This window comes from Lepisma saccharinum, chromosome 7 (assembly GCF_977018435.1).
Source record: "Lepisma saccharinum chromosome 7, izLepSacc3.1, whole genome shotgun sequence".
Classification (NCBI taxonomy): domain Eukaryota; kingdom Metazoa; phylum Arthropoda; class Insecta; order Zygentoma; family Lepismatidae; genus Lepisma; species Lepisma saccharinum.
Window position 1 is genome coordinate 7,845,481 of NC_139235.1, and position 25,826 is coordinate 7,871,306.

Consider the following 25,826-nt stretch of genomic DNA (forward strand, 5'->3'; position numbering starts at 1 on the left):
TCGTAGAAGCAACATCACTCGGACGTATTTCTGTCACCCGAAGATTTAGAACACCATCATCACTTTCAGGACACAAATGAAGATGACAAAGATTGGCTACATGTGTTCGTCCATGAGTTCCAGGACTTCTGTTCCATTTTAGGCACAGCTGACCTCCGTGGCGGAGTGGTTGGCACAGCGTGCTACGACGCCGAGGATCCTGGCTTCGAATCCCAGCCTGGGCATGGCAGTTCTTTCTGTGTGTCCCTTCATCAATTTCATCATATCATCACTCATCGTCTATATTAGCCAAAAGTGGCAGAAAACCGACGCTAAATACCAAAAATTAAAATAGAAAAAACGCTCCAGGCACAGGTAGGCCGAGCATAAAAAATATAGGCCTACAAACAACCCATTTCCTGACTTCCTTCCCTCAAAGTTATCTATTTTAATTTCTTGATTCCTTACCGCCATCTCGTGATTAATTAATAAAACCTCCTCGATCTGCACATTTCCACCACCACTCGCACACACTGGCTCTCAACAAGAGAATGTGATGACCTTGAACCAACCAATAGCAGAGCACCTTGCAAGTAAATTTACTTTTCAAACCCCAATCTGTAGGAAGTTGAAGCAGCGTGGGTTCTTGCTTTATCCAGTGCTGGGAACTATATGATTACGTGTGTACAATCACATAGATTATTTCCTCAGTTCTGCTTGCATAGATTATGACAGATCAATGAAACATGTTTCTTTTTTCAAAACTCTGTGAAAAAATAAAAGTTTTGCAAGCAGAGAAGAGACAAATATACGATTGCTTACACACGTGTAACATGGTTTGCATGGGGTAAACTTTTTCATACATTTACTGTCAGTCGATAAAAATATTTATAATCTTTATCGTTAGTAAGACACCCACTGTTAAGCCTACGCTGGTCGTCACGCTCCCTGTATGTCTACACGCAGTGGTGCAGGAACTGGGAGTACAGGGGTGCATTGTACCCTCCAAATTTTCGGAGGGGTAAGGTACACCCATAAAACCTTTGATCCCTTTATACTCCCTCAAAAAACTTGGCAGAAGCAAAATGCTGCCATTCAAAGAATCTCGTTTTTAGCATGTAAACGCAAAAAGGTTTTTTGACTACATTATATCGTTATCGAAAATAATTCAAACCACGTCGAATCTATTACACAGCTATTGTAGTATTAATTACCTCACTTGCTCACTCACTTGAGAAAATAAAAACTTTTAGAGTAACAACCTGTTAAAATTTAACTTGAAAAAAGTGATAATATTCTTTAAAAATTAAAAATTACAAAGTCTTGCGTTTTTATGGCAGTTCAAGTTTATTAAATTGACTTTGTAGCATGCAAATCCAAAACATTCCTGCGCCAACATAGCCTACATGGCCTATTCGTAAATGTAGGCCACCGTTGAGTACACGTAGACGCCAGAGGTGTTTACAATCGGGAGGAGGCCCTCATGAGGGCAGACCTCACTTTCCGGAAGACATGAGAGGGTTAGGAGTGGTGAGGATGAGGATAAGAGCGAGGACGAGATGGTGAGTCGTGAGTCTAAGGTGAACCTTGCGGATGAGATTTAGCTAAAAGTAGGGATGGGCCGATATGAAATTTTGGCCGATACCGATAAAGTACCGATATAAAATTTACCGATACCGATAACCGATATTCTACCGATCCGATATAAAATTAGAAATTGTCCTTGAAGAACCTGAAATGTTCATTGATCTCCTTAATAAATGTGTGTTTCATGGTGACTGCAGTGCAAAAGAAGTTGAATATTTAGACATTTACTTTTTTAGAAAGAAGGGCATGGAGATTAACCATAATAATTACAACAAAATGGCAGAATTTTGCACTAAATTATCAGATATTTATCAATATATCGGATCGGTAAAATAATCGGTAATTTTACCGATAAACCGATACACCGATATGTCTATATCGGCCGATACCGATACAGTACCGATTAATCGGTCCCATCCCTAGCTAAAAGTAACAAAGATAATCTTTAGTGGAGAATACTGAATCACATTTAGAGCCTGTGCCATCTCTTCATCAGTTACTGGTTCGCTTGTTACACTTGGAACAGACATACGGTTGTCACGAGCAATAGGCATCATGGCAGATGGAAAGAGTGGGCACGGAATTTTACGTTTATTTTTCCTGGAAAACCCAGACACGTCGCAGAGGTGCTCACCATACAGAGGTCGACCCTCATGAGGGCAGACCTCATCCACACAATCGGAAGACTTGTGGGGGTGAGGAAGGTTGATTTAACCCTATAACACTACCTTGTTCCAATATTACAGTGTAACTAGCGCTACGTAAATTTTACGTACATAAAGGGATCGATTTTTAAAACAACCTCTACATCATGAAAACAAAATGACGATTCTTTGTGAACATTATTTTCAATATTGGAGCTTTATTCTTCATTTTAAAATGTATAAACATGGTTTTATTTAACATAGAATATTTTAAGAGAAGGTCTTCATTGACAAGCTCGTTCGTACATTAAGAATGAAGGCGAAAAGTTCAAACTATGAAAAGCAAACAATAATGATATTCATAACGCTGTAAATAAGGAACGAATGTAATTTTAAAGTCTTACAAGAAAATAGTGCATGGTTCTAAACTTTTGTTTTCAAAATCTAACTATCCAAATCGAATTTACAAATGTCAAAATTACGTGCACAATTTTTCTTCTATTAGTAGCGCAACGTATTAGCCCCGTCTAGTTGGCTGCACTTTTTGACATTGCAGTGCAGGTGTATCCAGTGTTAAGCCCCTATCACACGGAACTGGATATCTAGCAGGAATGCCCTAGTTGGCGCTGAACTAACTTTCTAGGTAGCAATCATGGCCGCCTGGCTAACTGCTTGACTGGTTTGGAGGAATAGGACATGTTCTAATTGCTACTAATTCTTCGACTAGATTCTGTGGAACAGCCAATCATAGCAAAGTTTCGCCATGTGAATATAATCTGTGAGTTTGCAAAGTAGCGTTTTTTGTCTGTGGTTTCCGAGTGCATACAGCACGAAAGGCAAGTCGAGTACCGTCTATGGTGACTGAGTGCACGGTGTTTACAATTGAAAAAGCTAAAATATTCTTCCATACGTGTATAGTAAACATTGTAAAGTATGTATTTTATCAGCGCCATTCTTCTCTACCTAAAACTATTTAATACGAAGCGATATTCCTCTTGGTTGAATAGTTATCGTATTTTAAAAGTGTGAAGTGATACGTTGTTTACATCTCGCGCGGCCGCCATTATGGGAACGAAAGACTATCGGCAAGTACGGTGTAACAAGTACCGTGTGAGGCGAAAACTAGCAAATCCAGCGTCAACTAGAGCATTCCTACTGGATATCCAGTTCCGTGTGATTCAGGCTTTAGAGTGGTGCAAGGAAATTACGTTCAACCAACTAGACGGAATGCGATGTTCAAATTCAGAAGATTCAACAAATGCATGCTGCTTTAAACGGTCATTTGATTAGTTAGCACGCACCACGTGACCATACACCGGTCCGAAAGGTAGTGCAGACACCAAATATACTATTTGACTCGAAATCAACGAACTAGACGCTTCGGTGCAAAGAGAGTCAAATCTAGTCAAAAAGTGCAGCCAAATAGACGGGGCTATTATCGGCGTACAGAGTCCAACATAACGAACAGACGTTCAATGCTTGCACCCTCCTTACCACAGTGCTGCCTCGCGTCTGAAAGAATGTCCGAGGCACTGCTAGGCGGAGGGGTGAGTGGGTGCGAGGTGGGAGATAGGGGAGGGATTTGAGCGCAAAGCAAATTTTACATACGGTAGTGTTGTAGGGTTGAAACAAACACCACTGGCAAACGCTCATCATTGGCCATGAAGAAGCTGCACTTTCAAAGTATAAAACGTTGACGAAATAACATATAAAACACAAACGGTTCGTACTGCTATATTTTAACATGTTTGGGTTGTAAAAATTGACTTGAGACTAGGTGTACAGATACCTTTATTCTTGTTCTCGCAGCCCAGTCCATGGCCTTCGAGGTGCCTGTGAAGGACGACAGCCTGATAAAGAAGCACCCTCCGAGGCGGTTGCAGCGACTGGAGGACCAGCAGCTCTCGCTCACCCACCAGCTGCTGGACGAAAGGCAGGCCGAGGCAGAACAGCGCCGCCTGCAGGTTGGACATGCATTTACGTTGTTTGGCAAGTACACGGCCTCCTACTACACGCTCTCTTGCACGGTAGTTTAGTGAACTGCCTGTTCTCTGTGGATATGTGATATATATGTGTGTGTGTTTTCACATTCGTCGTTTCGGGGAACTGTGTGAGTACACACCGGGGAATCAAATTGGCTCTGGGAAACTTTCCTTTAGTCCCCGGGGTTAAAAACCATACAAAATCCGGAAGAAAATTATGATTGATTGGTTGATTTAGTTTATTTTACGTCGCGTTTTGTGCCTCGTGCCTAATTTGCAAAGATAGGGATGAGTGATGAAATGATGAAAGTGATGAATGGACATTCACAAACAACCAAGCCCGAGCGGGATTCGAACCCGGGACCCTTGAAGAAAATTATGAAATAATGCCCTGATACAGTTTTGAGTTTATTCTAAAAAGTTCCCCAAATTGTAGGAAATTTTCATGAACAGTGTGTGAGTTAGTTCTCGTAAAGCATTTCAGATGGCAGTACAAATGCAAAAAAGTGTGTAAGATCTGCCAGAAGTGTGTAAGCCAGGTCATTGTGAAATTGCAACGCATGTACTGGGATCAGAAAACTACTGTAGTTGGCAAAATAAGAGGAAACTTTGGTGACGAGATCGAAAATCGACCAGTTAACGCGCTCGGCCATAGACTTATAAACACACACACAGAGGGAGAGAGAGAGATGTATGTATAGGATACGTATTTTCCCAGGATGGTTAATCTAATATAGTAATCTAGAAATGTTTGCAGCAGTGTCCATACATGGAGCGTCTCTGTGGTTCACTCAGCGTCTAATAACGTCTGGGGGAACTTCGGGAAGTAAAGGCGGCCCTGCGCGTGATGCTGATCCCATCACTTTCATCAATGGCAGGGACTGTAAATGTGTGGGACCCTATCTCCACCTATTTGATATTCTTACTTGTTCTATGTCTGTCCAAGTGCTGAAAATAGGATACATCTTAGTCCAGGGGCATATGTCAATATTTCTATAGTCCGTGGGTTTTTGAATGAAGGGAATAAATGACTACCGGTAATATGTTGCTAGTATGGTACACAATCATGATTGTATACCTCTAAATGAAGGCCATCCTCCATACACATATCTTCACTTCGTGCAAAACCCAATAAACTTACAAATGGTCAAAATGACTCCCAAAGAAGTTTAGGAGATATGCTCGTTTTTCTTTGTTAATGTCTGCAGAGGCAGCCATCTTGGATGTATGACGTCACTCAAGTCATGCGCCATAATAATAGGCGTCAACAAATATCACAGGCAGTAATGTTTCCCCTTTATATTCCAGAATGTCAAATAAAATTTAACATACGTTTAGAATCCTTGCAGAAAAAGACACAAAATAGTTTCACTGGATATATCTCCATAACAGTACAAGATACGAAAAAAATCTTAAGAATCAATTTTGTTCTCTTTTCAATTGTGAACAAAAAATGTATGTGTAACATTTTGTCAAAAAACACTCTTGAATGAGTTATTATCGATTTTCTTTGTTAGTGCATGAATCGGCAGCCATCTTGGATTTATGACGTCACACAGGCCATATGCCACAATTGCGGGTAAATACCTGGTAGTATGTGATTGTGTACCACACTAGCAACGTATTACCGGTAGTCATTTATTCCCTTAATTCCAAAACCCACGGGATTACATATGCCCATGGACTATCTGCTAAATACCAAATATTCAAAAATGTCGGAATAGACTTTTTTGTGTCATTGACGTAGCATTAGTTGTTTGGTTTGCAAAGTATCGAGCTCTAAATTCTTTGTTTTGCTAAAATACGGTACTCTATACTAGGGATGGCCAAACGGATCCGGATCCGGATCCAAAAGTTACGGATCTGGATCCGGATCCGAAAATTCCGGATCCGGATCCGGATCTGAAAGTTTCGGATCTGGATCCGGATCCGAAAGTTCCGGATCTGGATCCGGATCCGAGAGTTCCGGATCCGCGGATCCGGATCCGAAAATTCCGGATCCGGATCCGGGTCTGAAAGTTTCGGATCTGGATCCGGATCCGAAAGTTCCGGATCCGAAAGTTCCGGATCCGAAAATTTCGGATCCGGGTCCGAAAGATTCGGATCTGGATCCGGATCCGAAAATCCGGATCCGGATCCGAGAGTTTCGTATCTCAATCCCATTATAATATTACCACAACTTAAAAGGTATTATGATCTTCTATTACAAAGAAATTTTTCGTTAGTCCAACAAGAATTTTTTTCAAGTGTTGTTCCTAAAATACTTTGCTACGCATCGGCTAACACACTCGTGCACACATGTCAGAGGTGATTTTGTAAATGCCATTGAAACGAATATGTATTCATTCGAATGTATTGGAAATGAAAACACACATAAATGTGAGACATTCCATTCCAGGATGAAACCTTTAACACATATAACAAGATAGAAATGTTATACAAAAATTATACAATTGTTCTACAGTTACAGTTCTACAAATTAAAATAAAACATTATAATATATGCAGTGTTAAATAATTACAAGGGAGGTTATCTAAGTATCCACCTCCGATTTCCATGAAACTTGGCAGGTGTATAGTGGGGCCCAAAGGCAGAATTACGTGTTTTTTGTTTCAGCTAAAAAACTGTTTTAAAAAACTGTTTTAAGGGGCAAAACCCCCTCAAATGTCAAGATGAAGACAAATTGAAGTGAGGATCTGACCCCTGTGTCCCTCTCCGATTTCCATGATACTTGGCAGGTGTATAGTGGGGCCCAATGGAAGAAATACGTGTTTTTTTGTTTCAGCTAAAAAACGGGTTTAGAGGGCAAAACCCCCTCAAATGTAAAGATGAGGACAAATTGAAGTGAGGATCGGACCCGTGTCCCCCTCCGATTTCCATGATACTTGGCAGGTGTATAGTGGGGCCCAAAGGCAGAATTACGTGTTTTTTTGTTTCAGCTAAAAAACTGTTTTAAAAAACTGTTTTAAGGGGCAAAACCCCCTCAAATGTCAAGATGAAGACAAATTGAAGTGAGGATCTGACCCCTGTGTCCCCCTCCGATTTCCATGATACTTGGCAGGTGTGTGTATAAACGGGCCCAAATGAAGAAATTCGTGTTTTTCTTTTGTTTCTGCTAAAAAACTGTTTTAGGGGGCAACCCCCCCCCCCTCAAATGTCAATATGAGGACAAATTTAAGTGGGCATTTGACTTATGTGTCCCCCTCCGATTTCCATGAAACTTGGCAGGTGTATAGTGGGGCCCAAAGGAAGAAATACGTGTTTTTTTGTTTCAGCTAAAAACTGTTTTAGGGGGCAAAATCCCCTCAAATGTCAGGATGAGGACAAATTGAAGTAAGGATCTGACCCCTGTGTCCCCCTCCGATTTTCATGCAACTTGGCAGGTATATAGAGGGGCCCAAAGGAAGAAATACGTGGTTTTTTTTTTGTTTCGGCTAAAAAAAACTGTTTTAGGGGGAAAACCCGCCTCAAATGTCACGATGAGGACAAATTGACGTGAGGATGATCTGACCCCTGCGTCCCCCTCCGATTCTCATGAAATTTGACAGGTGTAACAGGTGTATAGAGAGTCCGTATGCCCCTTGTTTCTTCCTATGCCATATTTACGTGGTTTCGGGGTCAGATCCCCACTTCAATTTCTCCTCATCTTGACATTTGAGGGGGGGGGATGAAAACACACATAAATGTGAGAAATTCCATTCCAGGATGAAACCTTTAACACATATAACAAGATAGAAATGTTATACAAAAATTATACAATTGTTCTACAGTTACAGTTCTACAAATTAAAATAAAGATCTGGATTTCGGATCCGCTAGGATCCGGATCTGACCATCCCTACTATACACCTGCCACGTTTCATGGAAATCGGAGGGGAACACAGGGGTCAGATCCCCACTTCAATTTGTCCTCATCTTGACATTTGAGAGGTGGTTGCCCCCTAGAACAAATTTTTTGCCGAAACAAAAAAAACACGTATTTCTTCATTTGGGCCCTGCAAGTTTCATGGAAATCGGAGGGGGAGACTTAGACCTCCCTTGTAAGTGTATTAATTAATTACAAATCGCACACGCGCGCACACACTATATATATATATGTGTGTATGTATATTATATATATCGGGTGGGCTGAAAAGTTCGTAGGCTGACTCATAGATAGCGTTACTAGAATTAAATCCATGTGATTTTTATTTAGTACTAACCTTCAAAAGATACGTGTATAAATTTCACAGCTGCCGGATAATTAGTTCGTGAAATATATCATTGTGAGTGAAGCAGCTTTTGTTATTGTGAAAAAATGGATAAAAAAGAATTTCGTGTGTTAATAAAGCATTGCTTTTTGGCGAAAAAAAATACTGTTGAAGCCAAGGCTTGGCTTGATAAACATTATTCGGACTCTGCACCAGGAAAATCAACCGTTGAGAAGTGGTTTGCTAAATTTAAACGAGGCGAAATGAGCATCGAAGATGATGCACGCAGTGGACGCACCAAAGAGGCTGTTACCGACGAAAACATCAAAAAAGTCCACAAAATAATTTTAAATGATCGTAAAGTGAAGTTGATCGAGATAGCTGAGACTTTAAAAATATCAAAGGAACGTGTTGACATATTGTGCATGAATATTTGAACATGCGAAAGCTGTGTGCAAAATGGGTGCCGCGCGTGCTCACAATCGATCAAAAGCAACAACGTTTTGATGATTCGGAGCAATGTTTACCGATATTCAACAGTAATAAACACGAATTTTTCCGTCGATATATTACAATGGATGAAACATGGCTCCATAACTACACTCCAGAGTCCAATCGACAGTCAGCCGAGTGGACTGCACGTGATGAACCGAATCCAAAGCGTGGAAAGACGCAACAGTCGGCTGGCAAGGTTATGGCATCAGTATTCTGGGATGCGCATGGTATTATATTCATCGATTACCTCAAAAAGGGCCAGACCATCAACAGCGATTATTACATAGCGTTGTTGGAGCGTTTAAAGGATAAAATCACGAAAAAACGGCCCCATTTGAAGAAGAGAAAAGTGCTGTTTCATCAAGACAATGCACCGTGTCACAAATCAATGAAAACGATGGCAAAATTATATGAATTAGACTACGAATTGCTTCCCCATCCACCATATTCTCCAGATCTGGCCCCCAGTGACTTTTTCCTGTTTGCAGACCTTAAAAGAATGCTCGCTGGAAAGAAATTTAGCACTGATGAAGAGGTAATCGCCGAAACTGAGGCCTATTTTGAGGCTAAAGAGAAATCGTACTATAAAAATGGCATCGAAAAATTGTATGACCGCTATAATCGTTGTATCGCCCTCGAAGGCAACTATATTGAATAATAAAATCGAATTTTGTCAAAAAAATATTTTTTACTATGTTAGCCTACGAACTTTTCAGCCCAACTGTTATATGTATATTAGCTGGTAACAATATGTTATAAGCACATTGTTACTTTCCAAAGAAGCGCATGTGGGATGGCAAAACGGATCCGGATCCGAAACTTCCGGATCCGGATCCGAAAGTTCTGGATCCGGATCCGAAAGTACCGGATCCGGATCCGAAAATTCTGGATCCGGATCCGAAAGTACCGGATCCGGATCCGGATCTGAAAATTCCGGATCCGCGGATCCGGATCCGAAAAATTTTAGGATCCGGAACCAACCGGATCCGGATTTCGGATCCGCTAGGATCCGGATCTGGCCATCCCTACTCTATACATGTACGATTTTTATTACAATATACATGTTCAAAAAGGATTTTAAAGTATTATATAAGGTAATTTATGAAATATAGAATGTAAGTCATTTAGCTGCAGATGTTTGTTTGATACGTGTAGCATATTTCTCTATGAATAAGAATCGTACAGGCTATTTATACTAAGCTTTGAAATTTGGTAAGTATTAGTTTCAGCACAAAAATGTAATGAATTTCCATTTCACTTTCATTGTACGTAAGTTAGTTTTGAAGTATTGTTCATGTAGTTGGTGATATTTTGTTTTTTTATTGTTGTCATTCTTGTTGTCAATAGTATTGTATTTTTGGGCACATTTTACCATTATAGTTGTATCTTTTCTCATTGCATTTTAGTTAATTCATTAGCTCGTCCTTCATTAGAACCACCGCACTCACAATCAAGTCATGGCAAAACACCCTGTAGTGAGAAAGTTGAATTTCTTACACCAGACCTTGTGTTATGTATTTCTTTTCACCTCATGGTTTCTAATATACCTAAGAACATACCGATTCCGTGGCGATGTGGCGAGCACAGCTACGACGCCAGAGGTCCCGGGTTCGAATCCCGTCCTGTGCGTGGATATTCTTTGTGCGTGTCCTTCATCAATTTCATCATCACTAGGGCTAGGATTTTTATGACGTAAAAATCATCAAAATATGCAAAATAAAATATGCTCTTATGACCTAAAATTTTACAAAATATGCACTATAATTTGAAAAATATGTCCTTATAACTGGACTGTTTCAAACATCAAAATCTAAATGGTGAGATATTTTCACATACGTACTATTTTTAGTTCACTTTATGGGTCTTGAGTTGAAATACACAATGAATAAATACTTTCTCTAAATTTTCAAATAAAAAAGAAAAAGATTTTGCTACAGTAAAAAAAAAAAAACTCTCGAGCAAACATGGCAGTAAGAACGAATCCACTTCGAAAATGACTGTATATTTCTTGAAAACTCAAGAATATGCTGAATATGACCGAAAATCCATCAAAATATGATATATCACCCAAGATGGCCAAATATGCCAAAATATGCCCTTAAAAAGCTCCTTAACTTAATTACTTTCTTCATAATATGAATTTCTATATGTTTGGTGAACACAATAGTTCCCTTCTACCAATCTACAGGGTGGTCCATAAATACGGAAAAACTCGTGTAAAACGTTTAAGAACGATGAGACAGGAAGGGTTTATTTTATAATAGTCCATCCTTTTATGGTTAGGAGATTCTATTTAATAATTATATATGTTTTAAATGTTATATTTGTTTAAAAAACAATTTTGCCAACCCTGGTCCCGGATCGGTACGAGGTAGAGGCACATAGTGATTTGGATCCCACTTTAAACTGCAGGTTCAGTCCCGATTAGCCTTTCCGTGCATAAAGTGGACTTAAAACACCAAATCAAATAGCCTTGGGGAGTGGTTATCACAGCGTGCTACGACACCTGTACCCCGACTTGGACATAGGTGTTCTTGATATTGATATTGATATTGATATTTATTGATATTGGTACGAGCCCTTCGGCTGTGCGTATCTTACAATATTGTTACATAAACACCCCGACCTTAAACATGCACCCCATTTATCATACATTCAGAAACATTTATAAACAGAAACATTTGGAAAATAATTACATACTATGTACATATATAAATAGCAATGTGGTCCTCTTCTTGCATTTGAGATTGTTCATTTTCACAACACTACATTACACTCTTCACCTATGCTTGAGCCCCTGCTGTTCCGTACCCTTCACTTTCACTGACTCCTTGCAGCATTTTCCTGCGCTCCCTCCAAACTGCATGCAAATAGGAGCCCAGGGCTTTGATATTTACATTCGTTATACCACTCCTCTCCTCCCTACATATAGCCTGGATGGTCTGCTCAATGTTGTCCCTTGCACTGTCCTCCCATTTGCGTTGTCTGAGGGGTGCCGACCAAACACACTCGTGTAGGATGTGAGCCCTCGTCTCCTCTTCGCCGCATAACGTGCAGATGGCACGACCGTCCGGCCCCTTGAGTTTGTGTTGCCTCCACCCCCCCTAGCAGGAACCAGGCGAATCCACGTCTTTGCTGGTACGTACACGTATCAATGTATCGTTTTCTCCCCCATTCCACCCACACCCCTGGCGGTTGTGCGGCGACGAGCGTTACCTTCTCCCTACATTCTGCCATGATGTCTTGCCTGCTACCGTCCACCAACCTTTCCCTTATGATTTGCAACATCCCAGTTTCGCGCCTCCCGCCCCTCACCTCTTCCCACAGTTCCCCCAGACCCATTCTGTACAAGTCGTCCTTAATTCCACTTGCCCAGTGGCGTGCGAACCCTTCCTCAATCTGAACTCGCAGACACTGTTCTTTCAGTGAGTCTCCGGCCCCTTGTTCCAGCTTCATCCAGTACTTGAAGCATCTCATCCTCGCTTCGACATCCTCCCTATGTTTTCCCATATCCCTCAGGACGCCACACGTGCTTGCACTCGTGCTGGTTCCCAGTATTTGTTTTAAAAACCGCGCTTGTATCTGATTTGCTACTCGCCCCCCTACCCTCCCCCATAGTTCCGCGCCGTAAAATAGGGTTGCTTTCACCGTTGCTTCATAAATTTGGTCCAGCAATCTCACACTGACTGTAGGGACTTTCCGTTGCAGTCGCTCTACCTTGCCCAGCCCATAACAAGCTTTCCCTTTCTGCCTTCGATGTGCTTTGTCCACTCCCCTGCCATACTCAGCGTGATGCCTAGATAGGTGAAACGTTTGACCCTTTCAAGCTCGGAATCCCCATAGGTCCACCGCTCCTTTGCTGCGAAAACATAACCTTTCTTGAACGCCATTATTTTAGTTTTTCGTGTATTTACCTTCAACTTCCATGTTGTGCAATATTGTTTAAGTCTGTTCAATCCCCGCTGTAACCCCTGTACTTCGTTTGATATTAAAACGAGATCATCCGCATAGAGAAGCATTGGTATCGGTGTCCCGACTATCTCCGGTGTTTCAGCTCCTTCTTCTCCCACGAAGCTAGCAACGTCATTAATAAAAAGAATGAAAAGTAAAGGTGAAAGTATGCATCCCTGCTTGACGCCTACCGTGCTCTCATGCTGCCCAGACACCACCCCCTGCCCACATTTGACACAAAATTTGACCCCTCTGTACATATTCGTTAGCGTATTAATCATTCTAGCCGAAACCCCCATGTCCCATAACTTCCCCCACAGCATTTGCCTATTGATAGAGTCAAACGCCTTTTCAAAATCAACAAAACAGCAATATAATTTTCCCCTTTTCTCGTTTAACTTGTTTTGGATCAATGTGTTCAGGACAAAAACATTATCTACAGTGCTATAATTGGACCTGAAACCAGCCTGCAGGGGGGTCAGTTTATCAAAAATATCGGCCCATTTTCTCAATCTGTTGTACAGAATACTACAATATACTTTCCCTAACACGGGCAGGAGAGAAATACCTCTGTAATTATTAGTGTCATTTACATCCCCTTTCCCCTTGTAAAGAGGACAAATAACGCTCGTTTTCCATATTTTGGGGAAGGTTCTACTATTGAATATGTTGTTGAGCAGAGACCTTCCCGTTTCTGCCAATCGCTCGTTACAATTCAGCACCTTCACGAGATCTGGTCCAATTCCATCGATACCCGCCGCCTTGCCGGTCCTCAGCGAGCGGACAGCCGCATCATATTCCAGCCTCGACACACTTTCGTCAAGGATTGGAACAAAAGTACCCAGGAACCCGCCCTCGTTTGGAATAGCCCCTGACCCCCCCTCCCCTTCCAGCAGCTTGAGAAAATGATCCTCCCAGCTCCGTGCAGAGATACTGTCTATTGTGTACAGACTCCCTTGCAGGTTGCGAATAATCCGCCACAAGTTCCTCATATCCCGGCCCTGGATGGCCTCCTGAAGAGCACTCACTTTCCTCTCCCCCCACTTCTCCCTCTCCCTTTCCAAAACCTGCGCGTAACGCCGGCGTTCTTCTAAGTAACTTAATCTAGAATGCTCAGTTTTGCGAGCACGGAATTGCCTTAGAGATCGATCCAATATTCGTTTGTGCATCTTACATACGTCTTTATACCACGTGTCAGCCTTGCTGGGAACTTGTTGACGTGTGTCCCGCAACATGTGCCTCGCTGCTTGCATTATGATGTGGTAGTATAAAGAGACCCCTCTTTCCACCTCGCCTTCGCCCAACGCTCTTTCCATTTCCCTCGTAAGCATAACCGCTATATCATCTTGCAACCCTTGTTGGAACCACTCTAGCCCCTCCTCTGAAATCTTATATTGCCTCACTTTTATCGAATCATCTTCGCGATTAACCAAATGTGATAAAAAGCGACGCTAAGTAACAAAAATCAAATTAAGTCATTGATTGATTGAAGGATTTGGTTTATTTTACTTCGCTTTTCCGCCACTTTTGGCTAATTGCGAAGATGATGCGATAAAATTGATGAAGGGACAAAAACAAAGAACACCCATGGCCAAGCCGAGATTCGAACCCGGTATGTCTGGCTTAGTAGTCAAATCAAATCGTTTTTTTATTTTCGAAAGGGGGTGGGAGTTGCGTGTACTTTTTTTCTTAGTAGTCATTCCTCATTTGGCAATATTGTCCTGTCCTTGACGGTCTTTTATTAGGAATACTGGGCCCTAAAAGGGATGGGTTATAATCCACGCAAACATCCCTTGGGCACGCCTCTGATTGCTACCCCAAGTGTCGACGTCACCGCACGCCCCTGTCTGAACACAAAGCGGACCTAAGAGAATTCTTGCCAAGCTGAAAAAAAATAGTGAGACATAATGGTTGATCTCGGTAAACACACACACACACACTTATCTTTGGAGAGAAAGAAATCAGTTGACAGTGAATTGGATGAAACTCTCGGACATACTGAAAAGGGTTGGTGTAGATTAGAGAGGCATGGGAGACTTATCATTTCACGATTTTATTGAAAAATATGTTCATTACCATAGGCGTAAGGGTGATTAAGGGCGGCAAGAGCCTTGATGAAAGTTCAGTCGGGAAAGAAAAAACTAATTTAATCCAATTCTTTTAGTTTTATTGCATCGATGCGCGCGCGCGTGTGTGTATGCACACACACATATACAAGGTGTCCATTTTGATGTCTATAAAGAATTCAAGCTTACATTTTAATACGTGTATATTTATAATTATTTTAATTATGTTTCAACAATATTTTAATGTTTTTGGCATTTTCAAGTTCTGACCATAATCCTTGTAATCCTTCGTAACCAGAGTTGGAAAAGTTACTAAAAAAGTAACGCTTTGCAGCCATTACTTTGTCAATCAATAGCGACATTCAACTGTTTACGTATCTGTTCGCTGTAGTGCATGTTTTACGATTGTAACTTCACATGTTTGAAACAACACAAGGAAGCAGGTTATGTCCTGGCAAATAAATCTTCCACTTCTGAGGATTTGGAGTTTTGGACCTATCATTTACAAATTGTGGTACTGAGTATGATAACCCAACGATTGTAAACCGACCTGTTCTGGATACCAGATTAAGCCTTTTGAGCATGAGCACATTGATCACAGTTTTTATGTTTCTTTTTATTTATTTGTTTTTATTTTTTAAATACTTATATGTAATCTATTAATATCAAACATAAAAAAGAATACACAAATCGGGGAACTGCATTTCTGAGGATACTTACGCCCCAGTTTATTTAAGGGCATGAAGCAAAGTATCCGTGAGAGTCAGGGGCGCCGACTTGTCAAAATTATTGGGGGGGGCTCTGATCACTGAAATAAATTAATGAAGGACTCACTCTCTCCCTTTTTTAAGTTTTGGCCTCAGTGTTCAGAATTTCATAAAAGCCCATGAATTCCTCAAAAATATCAAAATTTTTATTCACAGTTCGAATGCAGAATATTAATTGTCCACGGATGGATATGTCACTGTCACAAGTTTCGTCAACCATAATAGCAAAATATTCCCGACTTTTAATATCTGCTACCACGGAGCGCAAAACAGATCTCCCTAGTAGATCAATGATTTCTTTCTAAATGTCATGTGAGAGCCATTTGTAGCCCGAACGTCCCATCCACTACCCTAGTTCATGCACGGTCTTTTGAAACTTTTAGTAAAAATTTTAATAATACTCATAATTACATACTTAGTATATAGTAATAAGTCATGTGTTTTGCTGTTTCTGGTCATAGCCCTCCCAAAGTTGATGGTTTAGTGGTCTCAGCCCCCCAAAGTTGATGGTGTAGAACATTTCAAATGTGTATTTAAAGTTAAGTTCATGTGGCACAATTCAGAGTAAACTTTACAAGAGAAGCAACATAATACATTAGATCCTCTTAAGCAAAATTATTTGGGGGGCTCTGCCCCCAAGCCCCATGGAGTCGGCGCCTATGGTGAGAGTACGCGGGTGGAGGTTGGCTTCATCGGGGAAAGGGGGGGAGTGTTCCTCCGTTCCTAAGAATGAATATCGCTGCATTTTTTTAATATTTAACATCCCTGTATTTCGATTGCGTTTAACTCATGTAATTAAGTGTACAAACGAAATAAGTTAATAGGGAACTCCATGTTCGTTTCAGATCCTTACGCAGCGTGTCCAATCGGCGAAGCACCAAAGTGCCAGGAGGCGGCCAGCTGACCTCGATACCCTTAGCCAGGTAAGTTGTCTCCATTCTTTCCTTTTGTCGGTACCGGTACGCGACCTTAAAGTATAAAGGTTTTATCTGCCAACCCGTAATATTCTCAGGACAGCTAGTTAAAGATTTGACTGCGTGCACAGGGAAAACTAATTATTCCAACAAGTTGTGCCTCTGGCATTTGTACAGTGATCCCTCCCTCTCTAATTAATGAAAAAATATTTACTAATGTTCAGGTATTGCAACGACGAATTTGCAGTTAGAACCTTTTTACTCCAAAAGTAAAGTTTCAAATGAGAGTAAAAAGAAAGGTGAGAAATTAGTTATATTCTAGTTATTCTATATTCTACATGAACTATGTACATGTTTAAGTAAATAAGATGTAAAAGGTGCTTCAGAGTACAAAATAATACAATTTGTTTCATCCAATATTATAAACCAATTTTGAAATAATGTTTAATAGAAAGTATTGACATGTGAGTCAGTTGAAAGAAGTAACCATGTTGTAAATAGTGTTGCAGTATATAATCCCAGTGGAAACACAAAACGTTCATTTTAACATAATTTGCTACTGCATATCCTTCTGATAAGAAAATGAAAAGTATTTGCACTCATTGAGAGTAGATATCGCTTATTGGCAAGACTGTAAACAAATGGAGAAAAAGTATCTTATATGTTTCTTTTCCGCACCGTAGTAAAGTAACGTTGGTCCACAGCCGGCATCCACTTCCATCATATAAGTGAGATCTGACACTTTTTCTTTACATATTTGCTTCCTCTTTACGTTGGAGGTTCCAATAGATGGATACATAGGAGATGAACGTTGTGCCATTTGTCTGGTAGTCACAAAGACCGGAAACAAAGCAGATAGAACTTTTTTACCCCAACTTAAAACCTCATTTGCAGATAGTACCTTTTTACCCCGTTGATTTCTTCGAAACTAATATATTGGGTTGGCCATAAGTTCTGGCGTTTTTTTTTTTAAGTGAAAATTTTATGTGAAAAATAAAATGTGTTGGCAATGTGTTTTATGTTATTCGATAGAGAATTATGTGCTCTACAAAATAGTCTGTTTAGTTTTTTTATGCTGATATACTTTGTGTTCTTTTCAGGTCATTATAATGGAGTGTCAAGTCGACAAAAAAGAGCATTTTCGACACCTGCTTTTTGCATTTAATCGAGGTGCCAAAGCCACAGAAGCTGCTGGAGAGATTTGTGAAGTGTATGGCGAAGAAGCGATGCCTCTTAGGACGGCTCAAAATTGGTTTAAGCGATTCAAAGATGGCAATTTCGAGCTCAAAGACATGCATCGCACCGAACGCTTTGTTCAGTTCGATGAGGAGCGACTGAATCAGCTTATTCACGAAGATCCACGCGAAACGACGAGGGAATTGGCAGAGATAATGGAATGATCCCACAGTACCATAGAGCGTCACCTTCACTCGATGGGAAAGGTTCAAAAGTTGGGCGCATGGGTTCCGCATGCTTTGAACGACAACAACAAAAATCAACGAGCCACAATCTCCGCCTGTTTGCTTGCCCGTCATCGGTCAACTCATGGACACAAGCAGCGATTCCTCTACCGAATTGTTACCGGCGAGGCATCGCTTCTTCGTCATACACTTCACAAATCTCTATAGCAGCTTCTGTGGCTTTGGCACCTCGATTAAACGCAAAAAGCAGAAGGTGTCGAAAATGCTCTTTTTTGTCGACTTGACACTCCATTTTTATGACCTGAAAAGAACAAAAAGTATATCAGCATAAAAAAACTAAACACACTATTTTGTACAGCACATAATTCTCTATCGAATAACATAAAACACATTTCCAACACATTTTATTTTTCACGCAAAATTTTCACTTAAAAAAAAACGCCAGAGCTTATGGGCCAACCCAATACTTTGAAGCATGATCTTTACGGAGTACAAAGAATGTAAACCAATGGTCTGCTTAAGGTCACAAACTCATTTTCGCACAAAAGTGCAGATAGAACCTTTTTACTTTAACGTCGCGAGTACTCGAAGCCTTCTCTTCCCAAACCCAAACTCTATCGAGTATACCCCCAGATTGATTGATGGATTTGGTTTATTTTACTTCGCTTTACTATCACTTTTGTCTAATCGTGATATGATGAAATTAATGAAGGGACACTCACGTAGAACACGCAAGCCCATGCCTGGATTCGAACCCGGGACCCCCAGATAGAAATTTCAACTTCGAGCACTGATGTTTTAAGTCCACATTATGCACGGATAGGCTAATGGGGACTGGACCTACAGTTTAAAGTGGGATCTGAATCACTGATCACTGTGCCTCAATCAGGTATCGAATCCGGGACCCCTTGATTACAAGGCGACGACGTTACCACTACGCCATCGGGGAAGCCCTCAATTTCGAGCACTGGTCAGTACCTCGTGGGTTAATATCTGCTGATATGTTCCTTAGGGATGTCAATATCGGAACACCATAAGACACCCAATGGTAGAAACTGTAAGGGAACCTTTGTTTTGATGACGGTCGACAGATAGAGAGATGTGATTCGAAAATGAAGCACAGACAAAGAGAGAATTAGATAGCGCTAAATATATAGTTAGAGGGAGGGGCATGAAAATAAAGAGGGAAAGGGGGCATAGAGGAAATGGACAGTGACATATGAAAGGGGGTTACAGGGATACACTGTACACCCGCAAATGTTTTAGAGAGGGTACAATACCGTTTCCCGTCATTGATTGATTGAGTTGCTATTTTAAGTCCACTTTATGCACAGTAAGGCTAACCGGGACTGGACCTACAGTTTAAAGTGAGATCCGAACCACTATGTGCCTCCACCGTGTATCGAACCCGGGACCCCTTGATTGAAAGGCGACGACGCTACCACTGCGCCATCGGGAAAGCACCGTCCCGTCATGAAAACTTACAACGACTGGGGGTTTGTAGTGCTGACCACACGTCACCCCGTAACTGGTTGGATGAGTGTGTGAGTAGAATCAGGTGGGAGTGAGGTCGGTAGTAGATGGGTAGGCCCATGTCCTCAATGGGCTGTTGAGCCACGGGTTACAGTACCGTCTATGCAGAGCCCTCCCCCCGACAGCTTAGTGACAACGTTGTCGCCTTGTAATTAAGGGGCCTCGGGTTCGAAACTGGTGGACCACGGATACCATAAAATTGACTTAAGTTTGAGTGTCTAGTTTTTTCCGTCTGAAAAATCCCCGTGGTTACTTCAATATTGACCGCAATCTCCGGACACACATCTTCTTGACCTAAATGTTCACAACGTAAAAGGTGAAGGCGTGTTTCGCGTCGTGTAATTTGAGACACTTAGCGCGGAAAACCATTGTGTTCAATCACGTGTCTGCTCGTTCAGAAGGAATTAAAACTGAATTCTGTTATTGCAAACTTTCCAAATCGGGTCTAGAAGCGATGAATCTTTAATTAGGCCATTTGACAACGTAGGGTCTTAAAGGAGAGGAAGTATTCGAGCGGTGCCTGTGTTCAGGCATGTTTTTCAGATAAAATTAATGAGGGGGTTCTTTGGAGTTCAGAAGAGGCCGTACATACAGTCTGTTCCAAGAGTTTTCCCGAATGTTGAGCTGAAACACATTTTTCTGCAGTGTAATTTAAAACTTACGGTTTGTCATAATTTTACTTCTTGTGGGCAGAGGCAGCCCAATATATTTTTTTTCACCCGGGAGAAGTGGATTGTTGACGCCCCCTTACTTTGCATTCCTCTAATAAAGAGAAAGACCTCGTTATATATTTACGATTATAATGACGAAAAATGATACATTTATTTCTTAAATGCTCCAAGTGTTTCTGCTAAAGAACACGTTTATTGTAGGTAATTTATGTGTGTATTTATAACACCATTAAGCCTTGTTTCCACGATATGAAAAACTCAATATGCTGACCAAGGCAGAAATTTATTTTATTATAAAACATAAACTAAACGTAACGTTTCGACCTTCTAGCAAGGTCTTCTTCAGACTCTGCACCAAGTACAAATGTTGTACAAGTGCAAGTACATTTGTACTTGGTGAAGAGTCTGAAGAAGACCTTGCTAGAAGGTTGAAACGTTACGTTTAGTTTATGTTTTATAATAAAATAAATTTCTGGCTTGTTCAGCATATTGAGTTGTCTATTAAATATCTACATAATGACATCAGAATAACAGTAATCTCTTAGCTTAAATTGCTACATGATTTTACAATATACTTATTAAGTTATGCAGAAGTAAGTTCAAATAATTCCTGTCAACAATAAATCCAACAAATTGATGGAGGCGCATATTCAAGTCAATATCTTGGCGGGTTGTGTTTGTATTCGAGTGTCAGCCTTTGTTGGGCTCTGACTCATTATTTTCATTGCACTGATGACATGAGCTCCGTCAACTTGGAGTTCAACAATCACGAAAATTCAATTTCACAATACCAAAGTGTTGTACAAGTTTTGTACACCCAGTACAATGAAGTGCAACATTGACCAATCTGTTCGAAAATGGGCTTAAAATAATGTACAGGTTTTGTACAGCTTTGTACATCTCGAAAAAAGTTTTGTAACGCCTCGGTCCAAGAGAAATTCAAACTTCAAAAGTTGCACACCAGTGTCAACTTGGAGTGCAACTTTTGAAGTTTGAATTTCTCTTGAGCCGAGGCGTTACAAAACCTTTTACGGGGTGTACAAAACTGTACAAAACTTGTACAAAACTTTGGTATTGTGTAATTGAATTTTCGTGATTGGTGCACTCCAAGTTGACGGAGCTGATGACATGGCAGGATTGTCTTTGTTACTTTAGTCCTCTTCGCAACTGTCGCGGTTTGGATTTCATTATCCTCCCCCCCCCCCCTCATGGCAGGATAAGATGTAGCAGTTCTAGATAGTTTTAGATGTTCTTTTATTAATCGTCCGTCCTTGAAAGCTTATATATTGGTTCAGATCCCACTTTAAATAGTCCCAGATAGCACGAAAGCTTCTGGCAAGCTTGCGGTAGCTTACGTATGGCATGTTTGAATGAAGCTAACGGTTGACTTTGACAAGCTTGTATCAAGTAGGCACGAACTTGATGCAAACTTGTCGTGTCAAGCTTGCTGCAATCTTGACGTGTGGTAACTACGGTTGGCTTGATTCAAGCCTGATGCAAGCTTGCAGCAAGTTTGGTCACTTTACGTGTCAAGCATGAAGCAAGCTGGGGGTAGGTCAAGTCCCGATTAGCCTTTCTGTACACAAACTGGACTTATTCTAAAACAAACAGCCACGCTTAAGTTGAACGTGTCGGACCATTCAGCCGCCCCTGTCCACGAGCCTGTTCCTGAGTGCGCCACGGACGCTACATGTTTGAAAACAAAGAAACAAAGCGACGGAAATGTTACGAACGGAAAGTGACGGTGTAAACACAAAGAGAATCGATTGTGTCTGTGCGACAATCGATGTGACGTAATCGATGCTCCACATCCGCGACTCAATGGGAGATGTGGGGCACAAAGGGGTGAGGGGGAAGGGGGACGAGACCATCGAGAAGTGGAAATCATTAAGTCGTGTTTTAACAGTCTCCTTCCATGGGCGTCGCTCTCTTGCGAAATGACGTAGCGCACCATGCTCTGCTGGTGAAACCAAATGAGAGAAGTCATTATCTAAATTGCTCCTGCAAGCTTCGAACTAATACGCGTGTTCTCTGTTCTCGAAGCAAGTTCCTTATTTAGAAAGAATAGTGGAAATTTGCACTTACAAGACTTGGAAGTCACAACCAGGCTCGTTACCAGAAGATATTGAAGCAAATTTTCCCTTACATTTTTCATAATCTTCATAATGCTCCTATACCCGGTCCCAGCTAACTGTAGAGGAGGGCCGCGCATATCGGCAGAGGAGGAGGAGGAAAATCAATTGGTGAAAGCGCAGTGTTGCCAACCGTACGGTCCAGACCTTAGTCCGTACGCTAAATGCACATCTTCTCAAAATTTGCTCTTGCAGTTTTATCCCTAATATTTCCCTAAGAAATTCTTAAACCAATCGTACCCACAAAAATACGGCCCGTTTGCCATGTACGTTCGGTATTATTCTTTTCAAAAGTTTGCAACGCTTACAGATTTCCCCGAGGAAATCGGGTAACTCCCGTCGCCTATTACACAATCCCGTTTCTCTCACTGTTCATTGGTGGAGCCGTCTTGCGTCACTACTTGCGCAGAGACTTGTTCTCTTTCGCCTGGTCTACAGTTAGCTGGTGCGGAGTTTAGGATATTTTTGTATATCAGCACATAGGTATTTTTGCCCGCCATACACTACGGCGGACAGTAAAGGTTAGTGGAAAGCTAGTAATCCGATACCCTTTTGCACATGGAAGTCCTAGGCTTTAAACCCAAGTCCCCTTAAATCCAGAATGTTACATCATAGAGGAAGACTATATCTACCAATACTTATAAAGATTTCTACGGTTTCGAGTCCCCTGGGGAAAGCGTAACAACTTTTCTCCTGAGATTTCGGCCTTTGTATGGGGCCGGTGGCCACCCACCATCGTGAGGAAACTGGGGAGCTACGAATGAGTAACGCAACCCGGTTATGGAAACCTACAACGACTGAAGGTTCTTCGTGCTGACCACACGTCACCCCGTAACTGGTGGGAGTCAGTGAGGCCGGAAGTCGGTATAGGTAGGCGTTGGCCCTCAAGGGCTGGTCCGTCATGGGTTATTATTTATTATTATTACTTATAATGATTTGATTTTGAGCTAAATTGATTTTGATTTGATTTATTTTGCTTCGCGTTTGTGCCACATTTGACTAATTGCGAAGACGAGGATGAATGATAATGTGATGAAATTGATGAATTGACACTCACAAAGACAGGCCGGGATTCGAACCCCGGCACCCCTGGCTTCGTAGCGGGATGTACAAACCACTCCGACACGGAGCCCGGCAGAGGTAAATTGATAGAAGTTCTCCAATATGACGGTTTTAAACCTACCGTTACCAAATTTCGAAAAACACGTTGTGTGTGGTTGATACAATATGAATGGATGTGCCAATATTGAATTAAGATGAGATACTTTTAAGTTCGAGAACAAGAATGTTATGTCAAGTCAACAGATTCCAAATAAATTCTTGCCTTACTCGCTCCTATTTTTGGAAAAATCGTATTTACAGTGTATTTAAAAGTTAACCTTAAGCAGGCCAAGAATCTCAAATTTGAGAATCTCCATTTTTTCCCGTCAGTTTGATGTTCATTTAAAAGTAACATTACACTCATGGAGACTGAGCACTTAGCAACTTTTTAATTAATATAATTATCATTTGAAATTATCATTCTCTCGGTACATGCATTTAATGAAACACAATTGGGTCTATTTAAAAAGTCTGAAGTTATAATTTTCATAGACAATATAATGATCCACCTATTGGCTTTGTATTTAATTTTGAGTTGTTATAGATTTATTGGAGAGATGCCGCCACCGATTGAGCGACGTTCATTATATTTAATTATAAACTGGGTGTGTTCAATATATATTAAAGTGGACATTTTTAATCATATCCATTGTTCTCTATCACAATTCTCCCTTGTCTACTTTTTATTGAATTTTGACACTGTAGTGAATTTACATTGTTTCATATAAATTATATTTTCACTTCACGATTTTATTCTGTATAATAAACGAAAAGTACATATTAACTATATTTGGTTTTTATGTTTAGAATATGATTTCAGTAACAATACTGATAGTGGATATTTTTAAGCGTGTAAACTTAATCCATGAAGTCACGAAAATCAAATTAGTTGCTTAATTGAAACAATAGTGTCCTATAAACTATTAATAAATTGCACACAAACAATTATTTCTATCTAGTGGGGCTCCTTGAAGCGCGAGGCCTCGGGTGAGTGCCCGAGTTGCCCCTCTCTAGGGCCGGCCCTGACAGTGATTCAAAGTCAAACCCATGTTCCCTGATTCGCAGCGGGTGACTATTAAAGTTATATCACAAAGGTCACCTTTAAGTTTTAATCTCTCCAGAAAATTCCAGAAAAAATTATAGTACTTTTATGTGAATGTCCTGTGTTAAGGTATTAACAGATTATTTGCGATTCTTTCCAGGATGAAGACACAATCGAGACAATGAAATACCTCGACGACCCGTCCGTCTTATGATGTCTTTCGAGAAGATTTGTTGACCACCTTTCCAGCGCACATCCATGCAGCACTTAAATATGTTACTTTCTGTTACGTTTTGTTACAAAATATAATATAAAATACACACACCTGACTATATGTTTTCCAACCTTCCTTTCTTGAGAGGTATTCGTACAGTGTGATCCATGAGTATTACCGTGCAAATTGTCCATCACCATGTTCGTGCATTTTATTTGACCCAATAAGAACATCAAGAATTAAAATAAAACTCAAAAGAAGCTGTTGACAACTTCTGCACCGGCATACATAAAAATCCATCGCTTAAAGACACTTAGGATGTAAGAGAAAAATTAATGAGAAAAGTCATGCACAATTTGCACAGTAATACTCATGGATCCCACTGTACAAGATTTTATAAACCTCTCTTTCTCCTAACCGGCCTCCGTGGCGGAGTGGTTAGCGCCGCGCGCTACGATGCCAAGTGGCCTGGTTCGAATCCCGGTCTGGACATGGGTGTTCTTTGTGAGTGTCCTTTCATCAAATTCATCATATCATCACTCATCGTCATCTTCGCAATTAGCCAAAATTGGCAGAAAAACGAAGATTAAAAAAAACAAATCAATCAACCAACTCTCTTTCATATCGACATAAAATTTGATATAGTCTAATTTCGTATCGTGAATGAGGAAGCTTGTCTTGTTCTCGGTATCGTCTCGATTTATAAACGTCAATCTCGGTCTCGCGGAAAAATCAGATGTCAATCTCATATCAGTTTCGAGTCGATTCTCCAAATAGTAGCTACTAAAATTTTAAATTATGCTTATGAAAATATACGTTTTTGGTTTGGTTTGATTTTGTTTATTTTACTCAGCTTTTATGCCACTTTTTGCTAATTGCGAAGATGAGGAAGAGTGATGATATGATGAAATTGAATGAGGGACACTCACAAGGAACATCCATGCCTAGGCCAAGAACACAGGACCCCTGTCGACGTAACGCACAATATACGTTTTTCACCATACATAATCTGTAATCTATCTGGGAACAGGCACACAATATCTCAGCAAGTTTTATAGTAAAAGTATTTGATTCATTCTTTGGAGGTTTGGGAGCCCCAGAAAGTTGTCTTGTCTGGACGTTCTACGTAGTAAGTTTG

The 25,826-nt window shown here is 40.7% G+C and overlaps 1 protein-coding gene across 2 annotated transcripts in view; it reads left to right on the top strand.

The window, feature by feature from the left end:
- LOC145990122 (uncharacterized) overlaps positions 1 to 24,741 on the top strand; it is a 45,045-nt gene extending 20,304 nt beyond the window's left edge. Inside the window, exons 3-5 of one of the 2 annotated variants that reach the window (XM_083125780.1) lie at positions 4,020 to 4,199; positions 16,506 to 16,583; positions 24,635 to 24,741. In XM_083125780.1, coding sequence (XP_082981906.1) covers positions 4,020 to 4,199; positions 16,506 to 16,564 — 239 coding nt within the window. In that variant the 3' untranslated portion in view covers positions 16,565 to 16,583; positions 24,635 to 24,741. The remainder of the gene's footprint in view (positions 1 to 4,019; positions 4,200 to 16,505; positions 16,584 to 24,634) is intronic. The other variant, XM_083125779.1, reaches the window with a different exon arrangement.
- The last annotated feature ends 1,085 nt before the right edge of the window (positions 24,742 to 25,826 follow it).